The sequence below is a fragment of the Glandiceps talaboti genome, chromosome 6, assembly GCF_964340395.1.
Source record: "Glandiceps talaboti chromosome 6, keGlaTala1.1, whole genome shotgun sequence".
NCBI classification, from domain to species: Eukaryota; Metazoa; Hemichordata; class Enteropneusta; family Spengelidae; genus Glandiceps; species Glandiceps talaboti.
Genome location: NC_135554.1, coordinates 14597137 through 14615591, shown reverse-complemented (window position 1 = coordinate 14615591; position 18455 = coordinate 14597137). Strand labels below are relative to the sequence as shown.

Below are 18455 nucleotides of genomic sequence, written 5' to 3'. Positions count from 1 at the left end.
ATTGACCGAGTCCTCCCAACACACGTGTGTTGATCAACCTGTGATCAACCTGTAATACCTACCGACAAACTTGTTAAGAATTAACACGTTGTTTGAATAAAATATATACGTACCTGCATTCCAATTTTGAAAGGGTAGTAGCCTGTCATCAAAGCAGCTCTTGTTCTGTGTGTGTGTGTGTGTGTGTGTGTGTGTGTGTGTGTGTGTTTGTTTGTGTGTGTGTTTGTGTGCGAGTGAGTGTGTGAGTGAGTGAGTGAGTGAGTGAGTGAGTGAGTGAGTGAGTGAGTGAGTGAGTGAGTGGGTGAGTGAGTGAGAGAGGGAAAAAGATAGACAGTGAGAGACAGACAGCGACAGACAGACAGACAGACAGACAGACAGACAGACAGACAGACAGACAGACAGACAGACAGACAGACAGACAGACAGACAGAAGAGTCTCAATATATTTGCTCAAACTTTCAATCAAGTATTCGAATATAAAATGCTGCTCGTAAAAGATGTATAGAAAGGTTACCGCGTAGATGTATTGTTTGATTACCAACTAGAGAGGACATTCTCTATAATTTATCGCATTATATGTCTTTTCCTTTGCCAAATGACATCAAAATGACGTCAAAAATGAGATGTTGCAAAACCATTTCATGGTTATTAATCGGGTTTGTTACTATTACATGTAAAAGTCAAAATGAGCTGATGTGCTTTCATGGTCAACTTTTCTTATAAACTCATATTGTACACTATCGACATCAACGGGTGTCTTATAAAGTCCTGAAGAGGATACACAAAAGACAGCGCCATCGAAGTTGCCTTAATAAAGGATTTAAAAGAACTCACGGTGTACACATTGGTTGCACGTATGTCCAATTAAAGAGGACGCCCTCTGTAGCCAATTTATTGATTACAGGTGTCCTGACGTCAGGATTATTCCAACCTACGTCATTCCAGCCGAGATCTTCAGCCAATATGAACACGATATGGGGTGGCTTTGAATTGTGGACGGACAAAACTGAAAAGGAAAAAGAGAACTATTTGCGTTGTCTCATTCTGTCACGATGATTATATGAGTAATGAACCGTTTACTCAGGGACATAGACAGCATGATTTATAGAATCTTTTCATTTGTATTGTGTTCTTAACTTTTTACATAGATTTAACAGGTTACTGTACACTATGGGCCACACTACAACAAATTATTATGGAATATGGTGGTTACTTCGAATCTACAAGACACCAGAAATAATCTGTGATGTAAGACCAATGTTACAGCATTACGTTTACTTAAAATATTTAAATTTTGTCACATCATCTAAAAACGTTACAACGAAATCATAACTCGTTATATTTTTGTTTTTGTTTGGTTTCAGTATAATATTAGAGTTGACTTCCAGAAACGAAATATAACGATTTGAGAATGTCACTCTTTATCATATAGACTAAATATTTAGAACAATAATTGTGAAAAATTAGAAAACAGTTTCGAAGTGTCAATGACGTGTTTAACCAGTCTGGCAAGTTGTCAGTTAGGTTTCACTGGAATAAGTAAATGAAAGACAACGCACAATTAAAATCGTCTTACCGATAACAATTATTGCCAAAACTACAATAACCATTATAAGCATGGTTAACAAAGCACATGCTATAGCATTTTTCTTGATCTTCTTTAGAGCTGCAGCTGTGATGTCATCATCTAGCCCAGATGTCACAAAGTCTTCGTCATGTGACGTAACCGTTTTATCATTCTAGAAGGAAAGAAAGTCACATTGTCAACTTACGATAAAAAAATTCTGAGATATACTCAAGACAAAAACTTTTTTTTTAACATTGCAGGTAAAAACACGAAATAGAGAATATGTTGATATCAACACAATATGAAAAACAGTTGCTGGAATAGTCCTACACATTTAGAAGTTTGCTTCAACATAAACACGTGTCTTTTTTGTTCTTATACTTTTACCCCGATTTTGAATTGTCTCATTATAATCACTGACACTGTATGTATGTATGTATGTATGTATGTATGTATGTATGTATGTATGTATGTACGTACTATGTACGCTGACGATTTTGGTGTTGGTAGTAATGCTGTAAGGATATACATGTGGACACTGGAGTTGTTTATACTGTCGTCCTTGTTGTTATTGACATTATTTCACAGTAAAAAGTAAATAAATAGGATGACCATAAACTTCAATGATTGAATATGTGGGCTATATGTGTAATGATATACCGTCGTACTATGTACGAACCGGGATTAAATGACGGTAAATTATGAGTCAACGAGATCGAGAGAGAGGAAATTCCACATATTTTACCGATAAAACATTCGTGGTTCCAAATACCAGTATACGAAGTCTTAGCAAAGTGTTTTGATCTGTGTATGCAATATGAGAGTGAATTACAACGTGTTTCTTACCAGTTCTGTAAGTTCTATCATATCATGTACCACTTCATCTCCGTCACTATCATGAGAACTCTGAGACTCACTTAAGGACCTTGAGTCTGTACGACTTTCTATGTTAGTATTCAAGTTGTTTTCAATGAGACGTTTATCTTCTGTAGCTTCACTTCCATCAGAATCCCCTTCACCGATATTCTCCGATCTGTTCTCAATAACATCACCGTTCTTGGTGATGGTTTTGCTGTCTTCTAGTACACAAGGGACTCGCTGCTCCTCTTCCATCGTCGCCATAGTTGGGGGAAGACAGACTGTAGGCTATGCCAACCGTTCAACGACCTTCCCAATAGTGTTTCTATTGGAAACGCCAAACGAATGGAATGTTGGGTAGTGTAAACGATAAGATAAACACTTGTGAAAAGTGGCATAGCATCTGTGTGAAGGATGGGGTCAAGACATAGGAATGGTGACGTGTGACCGTAATTGGGGACAGCCCAGTAACACATGGCTCTGATTAGGATGCCAATTCAGAAATAACAAAAGGCAAGTTTAAATCTGAGCAAATATAATGATCCCATATTCACTAACAAAATACTCAAATAAAAGCTATATTTTATTTGCTGTACATTTCTTTCTTTCCTTTAAAAAAGGAAAGAATAAATATTCACTTATGATTAGCTTAGTATTATGTTCAGAGTGTATATTCAGAGTGTAGACGTGACTTTCATATTGTTGTTAGAAAAGTAAATTAAACGCACACATTATGTGGGGGCAGTTTTTGAAATTCATAACAAAAGAAAAGTTTCCGAATATAAATTGTAACTTTTTTATCCATAAAAAAAAGTTATATTTTTGCAATAAGCCTAATAAGGGGCGAGATGATCAAGAGTTCAATGTAGGATAGAAAAATAAATTATTTTACTTTGGCTAAATTGGACTATTGATCTCGCCCTAAAAAGTATTAAACACGCAAAAAAGACCAGACATGTTCACGCACCAATGATTTAAAAAAAAAAACGGTCCGAAACACTACGAGCATGCTTATTATTTTAGTGACTATTTTTACGTGGTGATTGAAAGCATGCTGAGTTAGTTTCGACCGTATTTACGACATCATAACCCTTCAGTAACATTAATACTTTCCAAGTTTCGAATGATCTAGAGGTTGTTGAACATAATGTGGTCCAGTACTGTGTCAAAGGTCATATGAATGAGAAACTGGTATTCACTTTGATTTATTCAGTAAAATAAGTTTTACTAATTTTACTTTCTTCAAAACATTGAAACAACATAGACCAAATCTGCAATAATAAACTTGCAAAATGTGTGAAAAGTTTGTTATGTACGTACAGGAAGTGATTTGTAAACAAAATAGATAAACACAAGTAACAACATTTAATCAAAAGTAATTACAAGTAATCAAACTATTTATGCATGGTGATGTTTCAATATGCGACAGACGCATGCGCAGACTGGGCATGACGTAATGATTACTTATATGTACCTGCTTGGGTGTGTGTTTTTTTAAGTTATAGAATTGCAAAGAAGAGCTACGGCTATCTTGTTTCATATTGTTTTTTTTTTTCAAAGTAGATAATTTGTAAAGATATTTTATTAGTTAACATCCAAAATTGATACCCCATTTCTCATTCATATGGCCACTTTAACTGCATATTTTTACTTGTGTCAGACGGAAGGTTGACGTCGAATTTATGGTAATTAGGAAAGAAGTGTGCCCCTTGGGTAGGTCAACTTGACACGTGCACCTCGTTATATAAAAAAATGATCGGTTCTATATTCGACGATTGAATCATTTTTTTGTCATAATTATGATCTTTTAGGAGGAGTAAATCTAGTAGAATACATTCACTGTGTAAACTGGAATAATCCTCCAGCCACCCAAAATTATGAATACTCTTTTAAAGATGCATTGGAATAGAATGTCATGGTCCAAATAAATAAACTGTTTGTGTGAAACGTGAATAATACAGTGGTTTACTTTGGGACTTACACTTGGTTCTATTTATGCATATATTTGAAAAACAAACTCACTCGCACATAAATATTTTGGCCTAAATCTAACATTTTGTGACGTCAGTCCGATTCAAAGTTGAGGTGTTCCCCAAAACTTACAGAAATATAACAAATCTTGTCTACAAACTACTGTTCATGCTAAATATCCTTTCTTTCAACATCTTACTGTAAAACAGCAGGTCAACGTATGAATTACGACCTTTCACACTTTAGGGAAAGGTTTCAGAGGTCTCGTAGGTCTGTATATTTAGGTTGTGCCCCAATGCTATCCAATATCATGCCCTTATTTGACCTCTATGTCTTGTGAGTGATGTCCAACCATAGTATAAGTTCTCTTTGTTTTTATTTCAGCTGCAACTGTATGTTGACTGTCTAGATCAATACAAACTGTATTGTATCATACTCACAATGATATAGCAATTTTGAGTTCATAAAGACCAGGAGAGAGTCTTTCCAAATTGATTGTATACATTCCAGATTATAAACATACCAAGTGTATCACATATCTGGTATATCAGGAAGGCCAGGTTTATGTAAAGATCATATATGTTTTACCTCAATGTCCATTCACTGCAGTGTAGGTATGTTGAGGATCTCTTTGTTCTAACTCAAAGTCAATACAGTGTATATATGTTAACGATCTCTAGGGTCAGGGATAGAGATAATGGCAAATAAGGAATGTTCATGTGTTTGCTTGTGACTTTTAAACTCATCCTTGGAATTATTTACATATAATCAACCCCCCCCCCCCCCACAAGTATGCGACATCATATATTTTATGTCTCATAATTACCGGACAAGGATTCATAGCTGCCATGGAATGCATGTCTTGTGGAAAACTACTAAAGAAGACAGACATGTGCATTGTTACTCAACATATTAGTACGTGATCTTGCCCTCTTTTGAGAAGATTTTTGAAGTTTTGTTAAACTGAAAAATCATTCTTTACTAAGAAGTGAAGTAAGATGCACAATTTGGATTATCTTGGGGAAGTTATATACACTCATACCCGTGATAACGGCCATATATTTATTGTTGTCATCTAGTTTCTGGCTAGATGTAAACTGGACATCATTGTTCTCTGGAAAACTTAAAATATCAAAATATCACGCCAGCATCATTGAAGCAAATCAATGCAAATATATTGAATGGCCATTACTGAAACTCACAGCATATACTTTTCAGAAGTTTTGTACAAAGAAAAATATTGTATGTGTTGTTCCTTTCTTATATCATTCATTCATTCATTCATTCATTCATTCAATGTATATAAAGTTGTTGATGAACTGGTTGTGACTTCTATATAACACAGTCGAAACTCGTCATCTCATGGCTGAGCAACAATACTACACAGTACCGTAGCCTGCGGGGGGGGGGGGCAAGGGGGCAGCTGCCCCCCCCCCCTGAGATTTTGGAAAAAAGAAAGAAAAAAAAGCTAATTTTTGAATACATAGCGATGCTATTAAAATCGTTATTTACGTGACGATTCCTAGCATGCACGATTTAAATGGATAGTTCACTAAAGTGACTATACACTGCTGACTCCTGGCTAATATGTATCTTATATCGCTATTGTACCGTGGCTTAACTTTGAATTAAAATGTGTCCAGTTAAAAATTGTAACTTTTTGCAGCAAATTAAAAATTCTTTGTGCGGGAAAGTACAAAAGAAGTGCGCACATGCACTGTGCATTTTCCGCGAGTAACAGTAGTCTTGAAAGTCTCCTTCATTTGAAGATAGCAAGTCGCAATTATAATGTCAGGGAGTGAAACTCAAAAAAAGACGGAAAAGTCGTTCAATGTGAGTTCGCTTGCTATGCTGCATGCAGTGTCTCTGAAGACACGCTCGATCTCATTTACATCTTGTTCCTTATATTTAAAGCATTTCATACTGATAAAACGGCAGATCTCTTTTTGGAATATTTGGTGGCCCTGAAAAACTGTTAAACTTGGTACGCAGTTTAAGATCCACTATTTGAAGATATTTCTTTCAATAATTGTGTTCGACTTTTTCTTTGCTTAAAATGTTGTTTTATATAATTATCTCATTGCACACTGACACTAGCATTATTCCGCAATTCATTTTGAAGCGACAATTTGCTATGGAAAGAATGGCCCTGAATTTGTAAACAGAGCTGTACCTTCGACATCAGAATCCAAACTTCAATTTCCATTATAATGGTAATGACAAGGAGAATTCACTGAGTTCACCTTGGGTTCCAACATAAACGAGGCCATAACAGCACTAGTTGTGTGAGTTGGGTAAAGAAAATGATTATTTTGTTGTGTTACTTATTTGAGAAAGCACCATCCATTTTTTTACATTGAATGTGACATCTTTGCGGCAACTACTTTGAAAGATACGACATTAGGCCAGAAAAAATGAAAAAGCTGTTCAACCTACCCATATATTTTTTTTCTGGTGATGGGCAATATATCCTCATGAGGGCTTCGCATTTTTTTCTTCAAAATTAAGGATATTTCTTTATATTTTCTGAATAGTACATGTAACAATATACATTTGAGTCTATTCCAAATTATATAATATAAATATCTGATACAGTGGTTAACTTGGCTCTGATGTTGCATACAAGCATGAGTTGAGATTAAATATCCAATGTGCACTAAAAAGAATTGAACAAAAGTTTACGACCATTGGGCCATCAAAAGTCTGAAAGTCTTGAAATGTTTTGCTCTTTATTCTTGATTTTTTGGAACCAAAACGTCCGCATAATACCTTTCAGCTTTGCCACAACAAAATACACTTCCAAATAATATGTAATACATCATAATTGTTTCAATTCTGTTATTTTATTATGTCTATGGTTTGATATTTTATGCTTCTAAATGGCCTCCTACACTGTCTTATTTTCATTTTTTTCACTTTTGGAGTTGTCTCCTTCCAATGCATCATCGTACCATATGATTTGATATCTCCACTGTAGTGTAGGTGACAGAAGGGGTGGCTAAAATAATGCTTGAGTTTCAATTGGCGGGGCTTAACATATTTTGAGGAGAGGGCGAGAGGAACTACACCATTTGTTTAACCGTAAATTGTGTACATTTCCTAACTGTAGCTATGCAGACAGATTGCATGAGATAGTATCAAGATGACTGAAAAGTTCTATATAAACTCGACCTGAAGTATTTTGATTATATGTGGTTTGTTTTATCCTTGTCAAGCATTGTGAAAAGAATGAAATCGACCTACTTACTCAATGTGATGGGTTAGGTAACCCGTTGACAAGCATTTTTTTCTGACCTTACATATGATATTTAATTGCGTATATATGCTAAAATAGATATTATGTAAATTGCATGGAAATTTATGTAAATTAGCACTTTTCTAAATTGTAAATGCAAGATTGCACCAAGACAAAGTTCTGCCCCCTTGGCAATTTGGTCAGGCTACGGCCCAGCTACGCCACCATTACTACATCATCGACTGTGGATCATTTCCATCACCATTGTTATCCACTGTTGTCTTTGGACAGGATGGACGTGGATCCGGAGTCTTTAATAGACCTGACAACCAGTAGAACTAACAAATACAAAAAAAAAAAAAAATAATAATGATGGAAGATGACACTTCTGTGAAAGAAAATATAAATCCCAATGGGTAGTCTTTTCCCAGCAGGCATTTCATTTGTGTGGTTAGAATGCCCATACATTGCCTAACATTCGTGAATTGCCCTAAATCTAAATATACCCGTTTAACTATGATAAAACAGGTACATGGGTACAGGTACATTATAAAAAATAGCTACAGGCTTCGGTAAGTGACATAATACCCTTTACCGCGCATGTCATTTCATTGTAAATTGTGCATACCCGGTGTGCATATATCATGTATATATCTCTTAGCAATGTGGTCGACTGAAGAGGGCGGTAGACTCGCTGATCTATGGCATCAGATACAAGTGAAGTGAGTGAATTGGCTTTTTTATTTTGTTATATCTACTAACCGTAAACAGCGCCACCGTTGCTCCAACAAGACTCCCAGCTAACACATCACTCCAGTGGTGTTTATAGTCAGAAACCCGTGATAAAGCAGTCAATAGTGCCAACATCAAGGCACACAGTTGAAGTATTGGTTTCAATAAAGTAGAAAAACAAGATAGAACGAGCTGTCTTTGAAGATATACCTATAGCAATATTAATATCATTAAAAATAATTAAACTGGAATAAAGTCACCAGAAACATGTCGTTTGGTATTCACATGAAACTAAAACTATTCACATTTACAATTTACTTACTATGAATATTTCCTATATCTAAAGATTCAATAGTTTGAAACTGATTCGATTAATAAATAGTGTTGGCTAACTTTAATTACATAGATTATATATCTCGTGGAGGGGATTTATCTTGGAGGGTCCCCTCCACGATATATGCATGGATGAAAAACTGTTAACTGAAAGAGCAATGGATATACATTTTGGAGGTAGTTGCTAAGTTAGAGATGTGAATTAGGTTAGAGCATAGATGTTAGAGCATAGATATCTTTATGGTTAGAACCTCTAGCTTATGTGTATTCAACCACATGTGACCACTATTACACGCACATCATTCATTTTCTATGATACGGCCTAACACATAGGTCCACAACACATGTAGCAAATACAATTACCATTGCAATATTATACAGAATAGTGTGACTGTGTAAATGATTCAATAAATGGGGCCGACATTAAGTAATCAGAAGGGTCCTATGGATTGATTGCTTAGTTGTAATCAGAACCAATACAGGAAACATGCATGAAGCAACAACCCTAACATCTAAAGGCTTCACATTATACCAATACAATAATAATATTAATGTTAGTTTTTAAATAGCTCTTTCCGACTCTTAGACTATAAGATACGTCATGACGTTTCACCTTCACCGGCTTCCTCTCACACGTGTTAGGGGTTGACCGATGTGTGAGGGCGCCCCGTCACTGCGTACTTACAGACTAATGTAGGGGTTGGCCGATGTGTGAGGGCGCCCGTCACAGCGTACCTTACAGTCTATCCCCACTCTGTGCTCAAATGCTTTACAATTATTACCCCTGGCTCAGATCTATATTCAAATTGGCACAATGGCCCTTTGCACTTCGTCAACTCCCTGGGGAGCATACAATCCATTGCAGCCTTTATAAGCGCATTTACATTGCAACCTCAATCCTACCAGGTCCCCAATTATACAGCTGGGTGGACTGAGGCACAGTCATGGTTCGAATCTTGCCCAAGGACTTTAGCCTCTCAGAAACAAACGGCAACGATGGGGCTTGAACCTGCAACCTGCAGATTCCAAGCCGGCCACTCTACCCATTTGCCCATCATGACTCCACTATGATGACAAGAGTGTGGTTATAACTGCTGTACTAAGTGTACTCTATGTCATCCAAAGCTATATTCTATTTGTCCATCATTATTCTGTATAAGGACCAGACACACTTCGTAAAATAAAAACCGTCTGATCTATTTTGGGGGTTTTATTTTCTTACACTTTTTCTATATTTTGCTGATATAAATCCACAATTATTGTTTTCTCGTATTATAACTTGTAAAGTGTAAGTATTGAAAGAGATAACCAAAACTTGTATATTATGATGTAAAATTTATCACATTTGATGAGTAAATAAAAATCAAAACAGATCAGAAGGTGTTAATGTCAAAAAGTAAAGGAATTTGTACTTACAACAAAAAACACTGCACAATACCAACTAAGTGATGAATGTCCTGATATAAACGACAACCTAGAGAATATTAGATATATCAAAATAATTCATTTTAATATATAACATTAGTTGGGTTACCATACAATTGCAAGCCATTCCCTCCGAATAAAACAAGTGGCATCTCTATTTTATATACATACTGTGTCCCCCTCTCTCCGAATAAACCAAGTGACATCTCTATCTTACATATTGTGTCCCCCAAATAAAGCAAGAGTAATCTCTCTATCCTACCTACTCCCCTCCCCCGGAATAAAGCAATTGGCATCTCTATCTTACATATTGTGCTTTCCCCCCCCCAATAAAGCAAGAGCGATCTCTTTATGAAATGCTGTACAGTTTCCTTTTATCTTTAAAAGAAATAAAGTACATGTAGTTGTTGACCATTATATGAATGAAGGTTTAACGGATATCTGCTATAAAATATTGAGTCATCCTCCATACTTGTGACATTAATTTCAAACATTCATTACAAGTGTATGATAGAAAGTGCATATAAAGTGAGTGGGCTACAATAGGTGCAAAGGCAATGCACACTTCTTATTTATACAGTTTTGATGATGATGGTTCTCACCTCGATCCTTGAATCATTTCTTCATCACCAGTGCACACATCCCAGTCGATATAACCATCAGAACAATTGAATAAATCATGGTTTGGTTCACAAACTGATAAGAAATTGGGTCTGAGACGCCCTACTGTGTACTTAATACTATCAGTAATAACTTCAGTAAGGAGAGCGCCAAATAGAAACATCCCGATGATGCAGTACAGAATGTATAAGAGGGGATGGACAGTCACACTTCGTAGCCGCTTGGTGGCGTAATATCGATTTGTTGCGTTCTTGTCACGACGAGAATAAAGCACTGATTCGATTATGACACACTGCAACAAGAATCAACATAATTTGTGTCTCAGTCAACAAACAAAATATTACACTAATAGATTAAAATGAAATGAACTAAACAAATCAATAAATTAATCAATCAATTAATCAATCAATCAATCAACCAATCAATCAATCAATCAATCAATCAATCAATCAATCAATCAAGTCATTTACAAAGCCTCAGTATCCAATGCTAAGTGAAAACAAAACATAATGTGACATGAAATATGCTAAAATATTAAAATCAATGAATGAACAAAAACAATTAAGACAGTTATGTGAGTGCCATTTGCTTAAAGAATGTATTTTGTGAAGGCAGACGACTTCATCTATAGATGATGAAGAGTTCAGTGAAACATTTCTGATATGAGGGGACTGAAAGAATGATATGAATTGGTTGAATGGGGAGGGTCTGTATTTCATATTGCTACTTGACTGATGATATCTTTCCAATGTTGTTGAAAACCACTATAAGGATATCACAAATTGTGTTATGAAAAGATTTTGTTCTTTTTTTAAAAAGGAGAGCAAAACTTGGGGATTAACACTGTTGTATAAGGTGTGGTGCATTTCTCCCCACACATGCTGACTATGTTTTGGGTATCCAAATTTCATAAGCAAGGCCTATCGGCTCTTTTTCATGAGCTCCCAAACCATTCCTCATTTTTGAACTTTGCCAACAAATGGATATGCACATGTATGTCATAGAACACTGTTAATACCAACCTTGAATGAGATCTGTTCAAGCATGTCTGAGTTATGGTTTTGGACAGGGAAAATTCGCAAACAAAATGGCTGCCAGGCAGCCATATTGGATTGTATCATGACGAAAATGGATATGCACATGCATGTCATAGTAGAACACTAGTACTGTGCTAATACCAACTTTGAATGAGATCTGTTCAAGCATGTCTGAGTTATGGCTTTGGAGATGGAAAATTCACAAACAAAATGGCTGCCAGACAGCCATATTGGATCGTATCACGACAACAATGAATATGCACATGTATGTCATAGAACACTGTCCCAATACCAACTTTGAATGAGATCTGTTCAAGCATGTCTGAGTTATGGCTTTGGACAGGGAAAATTCACAAAAAATGGCTGCCAGGCAGCCATATTGGATCGTATCACAACAACAATGAATATGCACATGTATGTCATAGAACACTGTCCTAAGGCTGCATTCACAAATAATGGGAGGGGGGGTTGGAGGAATTGAGGGGGGCTTGAAAATTTGGAGGATGGTGGAAGGGGGGACTTGAAAATTTTTGTGGGTTTGGGGGGGAGGGGGGGAGCCTAAAAATATTTTTCACATATAATAATGATGAAAACACATTTTGAGATACCCAATGTCTTTTTAATAACTTAAGTGTGTGTTGAGTTGCTTATCTCGCCCATTGTTGATCACAACTATTAAACCAACTGTAAAATTAGCACAGGGAGAGACTGCACAATATAGATAGCCCAAAATCACTGCAAAATGAGTATGACATTGCATTGCATTGCACTATTTATCATACTCGACATCGGCTGATGGCATGTTGAACTGTCCTGAAGTGAATTTAATCTTTTAAATAAACGTTTTGAACTATTTTGAACTACATAAGTAAATAGATAAATAAATAACAATGATAAATAAAACTCTTCCAAAAAAAAACATGTATATAAAATCCTTTATGATTTCAGGCAGAAAGTACTTGTGACATTTCTTACAATTTATATTTGTAAAATGAATGTAAAGTGGTAAATAAAAAATGTATAAATATAAATAAATTTTGTAAAAATTAAATATTTTAATCGTTTAAAAGTTAAATGTGCACCATCCCTAAATTATTTGTTATCCATTTGTACCTGATTGATTATTGAAAGTTTTGAGCAAAGGACATCAAGTTCTGCATCTGAAGGCACATTTTGATAAATGTGAAATGAGTATAAATAGCCTGTCAGGCTGTCACTGATATTTGGTTGGTGGTGGTGGATCAACAGGTTTGATAATAATACAAATACAAATAAGATTGTTGTTGAGACCCTTCATAGGGCTAATAACCACACGGACTAATAGTCTTTGCAAATTAGGCTCATCTAAATTGTCTAGAGATGCAGAGCTCACTGTGTAGTACTATTGAGTGAAACTTTCTCCTATCCAAAAAATAAAACAATGCAATATATGAAAGGCCGGAGAGCAACAACATGGAAGACCAGAAGAATTGATGAATAGTTGTACAAAGAGACAGTCATTTACAAAAGAATTGTTGCAAACTGAAACATTATATACAACATTGGCCACCATTTTACCTGTTATTTCCATGGATCTGCATCATATCTACCATGGTGTGTATTTATTTGCTTGGAATACATACAAGACTGTCAGTGTTTGGCTTAAAGGACAGAGTTGACTTATTTTAAAAGTTTACATGTATTTTTTATATTTTGAATGCAAATTTGTATATGCTGTTTGCAAAAGACTGTACAGTAGTCTAATTGTCTCTAGATCCATCAATTTTAAAAACACTATACAAAAATAATATTGGAAAGTATTCATGTAAATTTGTTAACAGGGTAGGAGTATGGCTTTAAAAGATAATTAAAAAAACATTAGTGAAACTGGAGAACTAAAAATCATGTCAAAATTTGACAGCCTTTTAACAAAAAAGGATGCAAAACATGTATATACACAAGTTCCTGTATAAAAAACAACTAACATTAATTACCCAGTGTTCAGCTTCAATATACACTCAAGTTATGTTAAAGTCTGTGCAAATGAGTAAAATCTGGAGATTCCAAATGTAAACATGTTCATGCAATTACATTAGTGACAATGTATGTATGTACATGTATGTACATGTATGTATGTATGTATGTATGTATGTATGTATGTATGTATGTATGTATGTTATGTATGTATGTATGTATGTATGTATGTATGTATGTACGTATGTGTTTAGGTATATGTATGTATGTTTGTGTGTACACGTGTGTATGTGTGTGGCTATATACTAGTATGTTATAAAAATAAATGTGTGGGGGGGGGGCCTTGAAAATTTCTGACCATGTGGAGGGGGGGGGGATCTGAATTGTTTGGGTTATAAAAGGGGGGGGGGACTTAAAAAAATATCTAAATTTGTCATGATTCCTCCGACCCCCCCCCCCCTCCCCATTATTTGTGAATGCAGTCTAATACCAACTTTGAATGAGATCTGTTCAAGCATGTCTGAGTTATGGCTTTGGACAGGGAAAATTCGCAAACAAATTGGCTCCTAGGCGGCCATATTGGATCGTATCATAAAACAAATTGACGTGCATATGTTTGCCATAGTATGTTACTTCTGTACCAAGTTTGAAAAAAATTGGTCCAGGCATCTCCAAGAAACAGCGACGGACGGACGGACGGACGGACGCACGGACAGACGGAACCCAATCTATAAGTCCCCGTCCGGACTTCATCCGGCGGGGACTAAAAAGGCATGCATTTACACAGGCCAGAAAAAAATACTTGCCGCCGACATCCGTGGCAATTTAGTTGGGATGAAACGTTTCACGTGTCAAAATATTACATACTCACCGAGCCAATAGGGATGATCAACCCAAGACAGATGACAAGTGTAAAATCAATGGTGCTGCTTTTATAAGGATATTTTATACTTGTGTCAGAACAATAAAATCCACGATGGAATGGCTCAACGACATTGTTCAATACAATTATACACACTCCCACTGAAAAAAGGAAACTTAGTTAGAAAGCGCACAAGTATACGACTTCATAAGCCTCATTTTCTATGGAAGACAACAGTGGACTGAGTTTGTGGTTTTGCATACGGGTAGAGGCACAAATATCAAAGATATATTGACACTTACAAATATTATTTGCATGGACAACTCAGCATACAAATTAAATCACTTATTAACATAAACTTGTTTGTACATCTGGACCCTCTATTCACATTTGTAATACAACAGATGTTCTGTTCTGTCCTCTTCGTGCTCTTGGACGGAGCAGTTCGTTGCATGCACGATGACTACCGTTCTTTCAGGTACAGGGTCACTTAGGCTAAGCCCAACTCGGTCACTTACTATAAATGCTACAAATATATCAATATATATGCTCTATAATATAAGATAATTATGTTCTTTTCATAAAGGTAGGGGAAATGTATTCAAGTCAAAACAACGTTATTATATTTAGCCTGTAGATAAGGAAAACAACAATCTAAGAAATACTAGGTGTCCCTATGGACTGTGGTCCTATAAATACATCTAAGTACAATTACATGTACAAAGCAATAATTACAACTGGATTACAGAGAACAGTATTACAGAACAGTAATGACAATGATGAGCTGACCATAGTCTAGAGGCTGCGGTTAGAAAAAGACGTAAGGTTTACGTTAGGTAAAGGATTATGTATTGGTATTTGTAATACAGGAAATGAAACACCTCGTAACACGTAGACACGGTCTATGGTTTAACCAGTCTGTGTAGATTCGATATGTCCTATGTTATGACTTTGTACACCCGATACATAAGTTATACAATTACAGATTATTTGAGATGTACTGTTTGCTAACTTTGACATTGTATCTCCTATACACATAAGAATACTTTCAATATACTTTACCAATAGCAAAGAGAGTCAGGTCGGCAATCACCTTCCACACTGGTATATCCGACATGTTGGATCAACTCACGTCACAGAATCAACTACATCAGCACATGTATTGTTCGGGCGTATACATTCTGTAAAGTGTCGGTAGGCTCAATGGCTTGCGTTCAATTATACAAATGACACTGTTGCTATGACAACTTGACTACATCCCAATCCGCCCCAGTAGCTCTGTATATATTATTACGTGTTACTCTGGTGTTACGTTCACGAATAGTTTTATATATATCCTTTGACCTGTGCCTCGACTTCCTGCTACCAATAATTAATGATTAACCTTCCCTTCGTGACCTGTTCTTTACAATTGAACGAAACAATGGAAAAAGCTATTAGTAGTAAGAACAATGAGTGCCTAAAGTGCAGGTATCAAGAACTTCAATCCAATCAACTAGAATGATTAGTGACGTGAAACTTGACATTTAAATAAGAATTGTAGTATCATTTTAATATACTTTGCATATCGACAAACGCCTCTCTTCTGGGCTATATCTGTGGTAACTTTGAGTGTTTTTAAATAAAGAAGAGAGAAGGAGGGAGGAGAGAACGATCTTCTGGGATGATCTCTTCGATCTGTGAAGAATGGTCTAGCTCTCTCCTGTGAATTGGTGGGCCAGACGTTATACTGCGAAATAAACCGTCTTCAAGTTATTTTCCAGAGTGTCCCTGTACAGTGATTCCGGGTGTACCTCTTGCTGAGTATAATTCCCTATTGTATGTTGATCGGTAATTCTTATTGACATATCGAATAGAGATTCATAGATTGTCAATAGAGTGAATATATCGATTTCAACAATATATATATATATATATATATATATAGTTTTGGTAGTACTGGAACTCTTTCTTGGGTGTAACTCGGAGTTTCACGCATATTGCGATCATCAGACACTGAGTGTCTGATGATCGCAATATGCGTGAAACTCCGAGTTACACCCAAGAAAGAGTTCCAGTACTACCAAAACTATTACGCTCTGCCACTGCGGTATAGAGCACTATCTTAGCAGATTGATACTCACCGAGTTATATATATATGTGTGTGTATGTGTGTGTGTGTGTGTGTGTGTGTGTGTGTGTGTGTGTGTGTGTGTGTGTGTTTATTCGGCCATTCTTACTTTAGTTACCTGCTTTTCTGCGTGCTAATGATGGTAGTGATGATGGTGGATACTCCTTGGTGGATCTAATTGTTGGTGTAGGAGTAGTCCTGCTTACATGACGGTGCACGAGTCTATGTACTGACTTGACTCTAAATAGGAGGGACAATTGTCAGAATCGAGTCCCGGATTACTCCGTATACAAGCAGGACTAATGTAGGAGTAGATGGGTCATACAAGCAAACAGTCACGATTACAACATTTTTGTTTCGACAATGAATACATTTTATTAATTCTAAAAAGCACACGCATTCTTTGTCATAATGGTATATGAGTGACGTCATACAGAGGAAGTGAACACGATGGAGTCAGACAATATATGCATATAATGAATCTACAATAATAAGACATTTACGATGTTCATATTATGTCGGTGGGTTATACATTCATATCCTGAGATATTCTTTACATTTCAAATTTGCCACAATTACTTTATTTCAAGTCAAAACATACAAGATTTTCAATCCTTACTTTACTAAAACAATTTTCTACAATAATTTGTGCATTACATTGATTACAGGAATTTGAATTCGACAAAATTGACACGCCATTGACTGCATAACATGTAAGAAGGTGACGGTACTACCCTCAAAGTAGAAATGCATTTGATATTGTAATATAATGACGTCACAGAAATTCAAGAAGACAGCAAGTTGAGGAGTGTGGCACCTTAAACTCAAGATCTAACAGTTTTACAGAGACATTTTAAAAATATTCCTACTACAGTCGGCAGCTTTACATGAACACAGTGTATTTACTATAAATACATTTACAAGAAATAGTATTATCAGTTGAGCTATGACAGTAATGTCACGTGACTCAGTCGTGATGGTAACAATAACACTTTGTCGTCGTCGTCGTCAGTGACATCATGCTCTAATAAACGAAAATGCTTCTATAATTTTATATACTAGTAATTGACCTTATGTGAAATATTTGTTGTATAGCAGAAAGTATCACGTGACATCGTTGGTATACATGTATCTCGATATGTGAAAACCAGTATGTAAAGTAGTTATGCACCGCTACTATTGCGGTACATGTACACAATAGAATGCATAACATGAAGACACTAAACCATAACATTATGACTGTGTGTCGTTGCTGATGATACAAGGTATGTTGTAACACGTGTGTATAATTCACCACTATACAATGACTAATAGATATACCATGTCTATCGGAAACTCTGGTAAACTCCAATACCTCTACCAATTATGTCTTGCATATGTATATGTAGTCGAAGAAAAACACGAAACAAAGTTTATAAGTATATGAAAAGATTGTCAAAATATACACCAAAGACTCTAATGTCTCGAAAATGTTTAGCAATATGCCATACTAGAAATTCAGAATTTTTAAAATATCGGTGGGATTCTTATTTTATGTAAATGAAAGGAAACGTGATGAAAGTAGCTACATAGGAAATAATTTACACTTCAAATAGTTTATAAGTTTCAAAAATATCATGATGTTATTGACTCTGTGTGCCATCACCCAAAGAAACTGACACGTCTGTAAAGAGTCAATGAAGTGAAATAACAACAGGGAACAGAGTCACGTGACTTGGGCGTTCAACCGATCAATTTCAACACAACACAAT

General features: G+C 35.8%; 2 protein-coding genes across 2 annotated transcripts in view; both read right to left on the bottom strand.

Annotated features, from left to right (window-relative positions):
* Window positions 1-2729, bottom strand: part of LOC144436334 (arylsulfatase B-like) — a 10320-nt gene extending 7591 nt beyond the window's left edge. Inside the window, exons 1-4 of the mRNA XM_078125106.1 lie at window positions 2414-2729; window positions 1577-1739; window positions 835-1006; window positions 114-165 (exon numbers count right to left, since the gene is read on the bottom strand). Of these exons, the coding sequence (XP_077981232.1) occupies window positions 114-165; window positions 835-1006; window positions 1577-1739; window positions 2414-2689 (663 nt within the window). The 5' untranslated portion in view covers window positions 2690-2729. The remainder of the gene's footprint in view (window positions 1-113; window positions 166-834; window positions 1007-1576; window positions 1740-2413) is intronic.
* Window positions 2730-7772: 5043 nt separating this feature from the next.
* LOC144436879 (phospholipid phosphatase 1-like) lies at window positions 7773-10905 on the bottom strand. The gene is made up of 4 exons (XM_078125740.1): window positions 10724-10905; window positions 10113-10170; window positions 8394-8573; window positions 7773-7969 (listed from the first exon to the last, which is right to left on the bottom strand). The coding sequence occupies exons 1-4, from the start codon at window positions 10903-10905 to the stop codon at window positions 7862-7864; spliced, it is 528 nt and encodes a 175-aa protein (XP_077981866.1). The 3' UTR covers window positions 7773-7861.
* Window positions 10906-18455: the final 7550 nt, after the last annotated feature.

Coding starts and splice junctions, on each gene's coding strand:
- LOC144436879 (XM_078125740.1), bottom strand. CDS start 10,905: ATGTTTCTATTTGGCGCTCTCCTTACTGAAGTTATTACTGATAGTATT. Junction 10,171..10,723: donor GAAATGATTCAAGGATCGAG/GTGAGAACCATC, acceptor AATATTCTCTAG/GTTGTCGTTTATATCAGGAC. Junction 7,970..8,393: donor CAACGGTGGCGCTGTTTACG/GTTAGTAGATAT, acceptor TGTATTTGTTAG/TTCTACTGGTTGTCAGGTCT.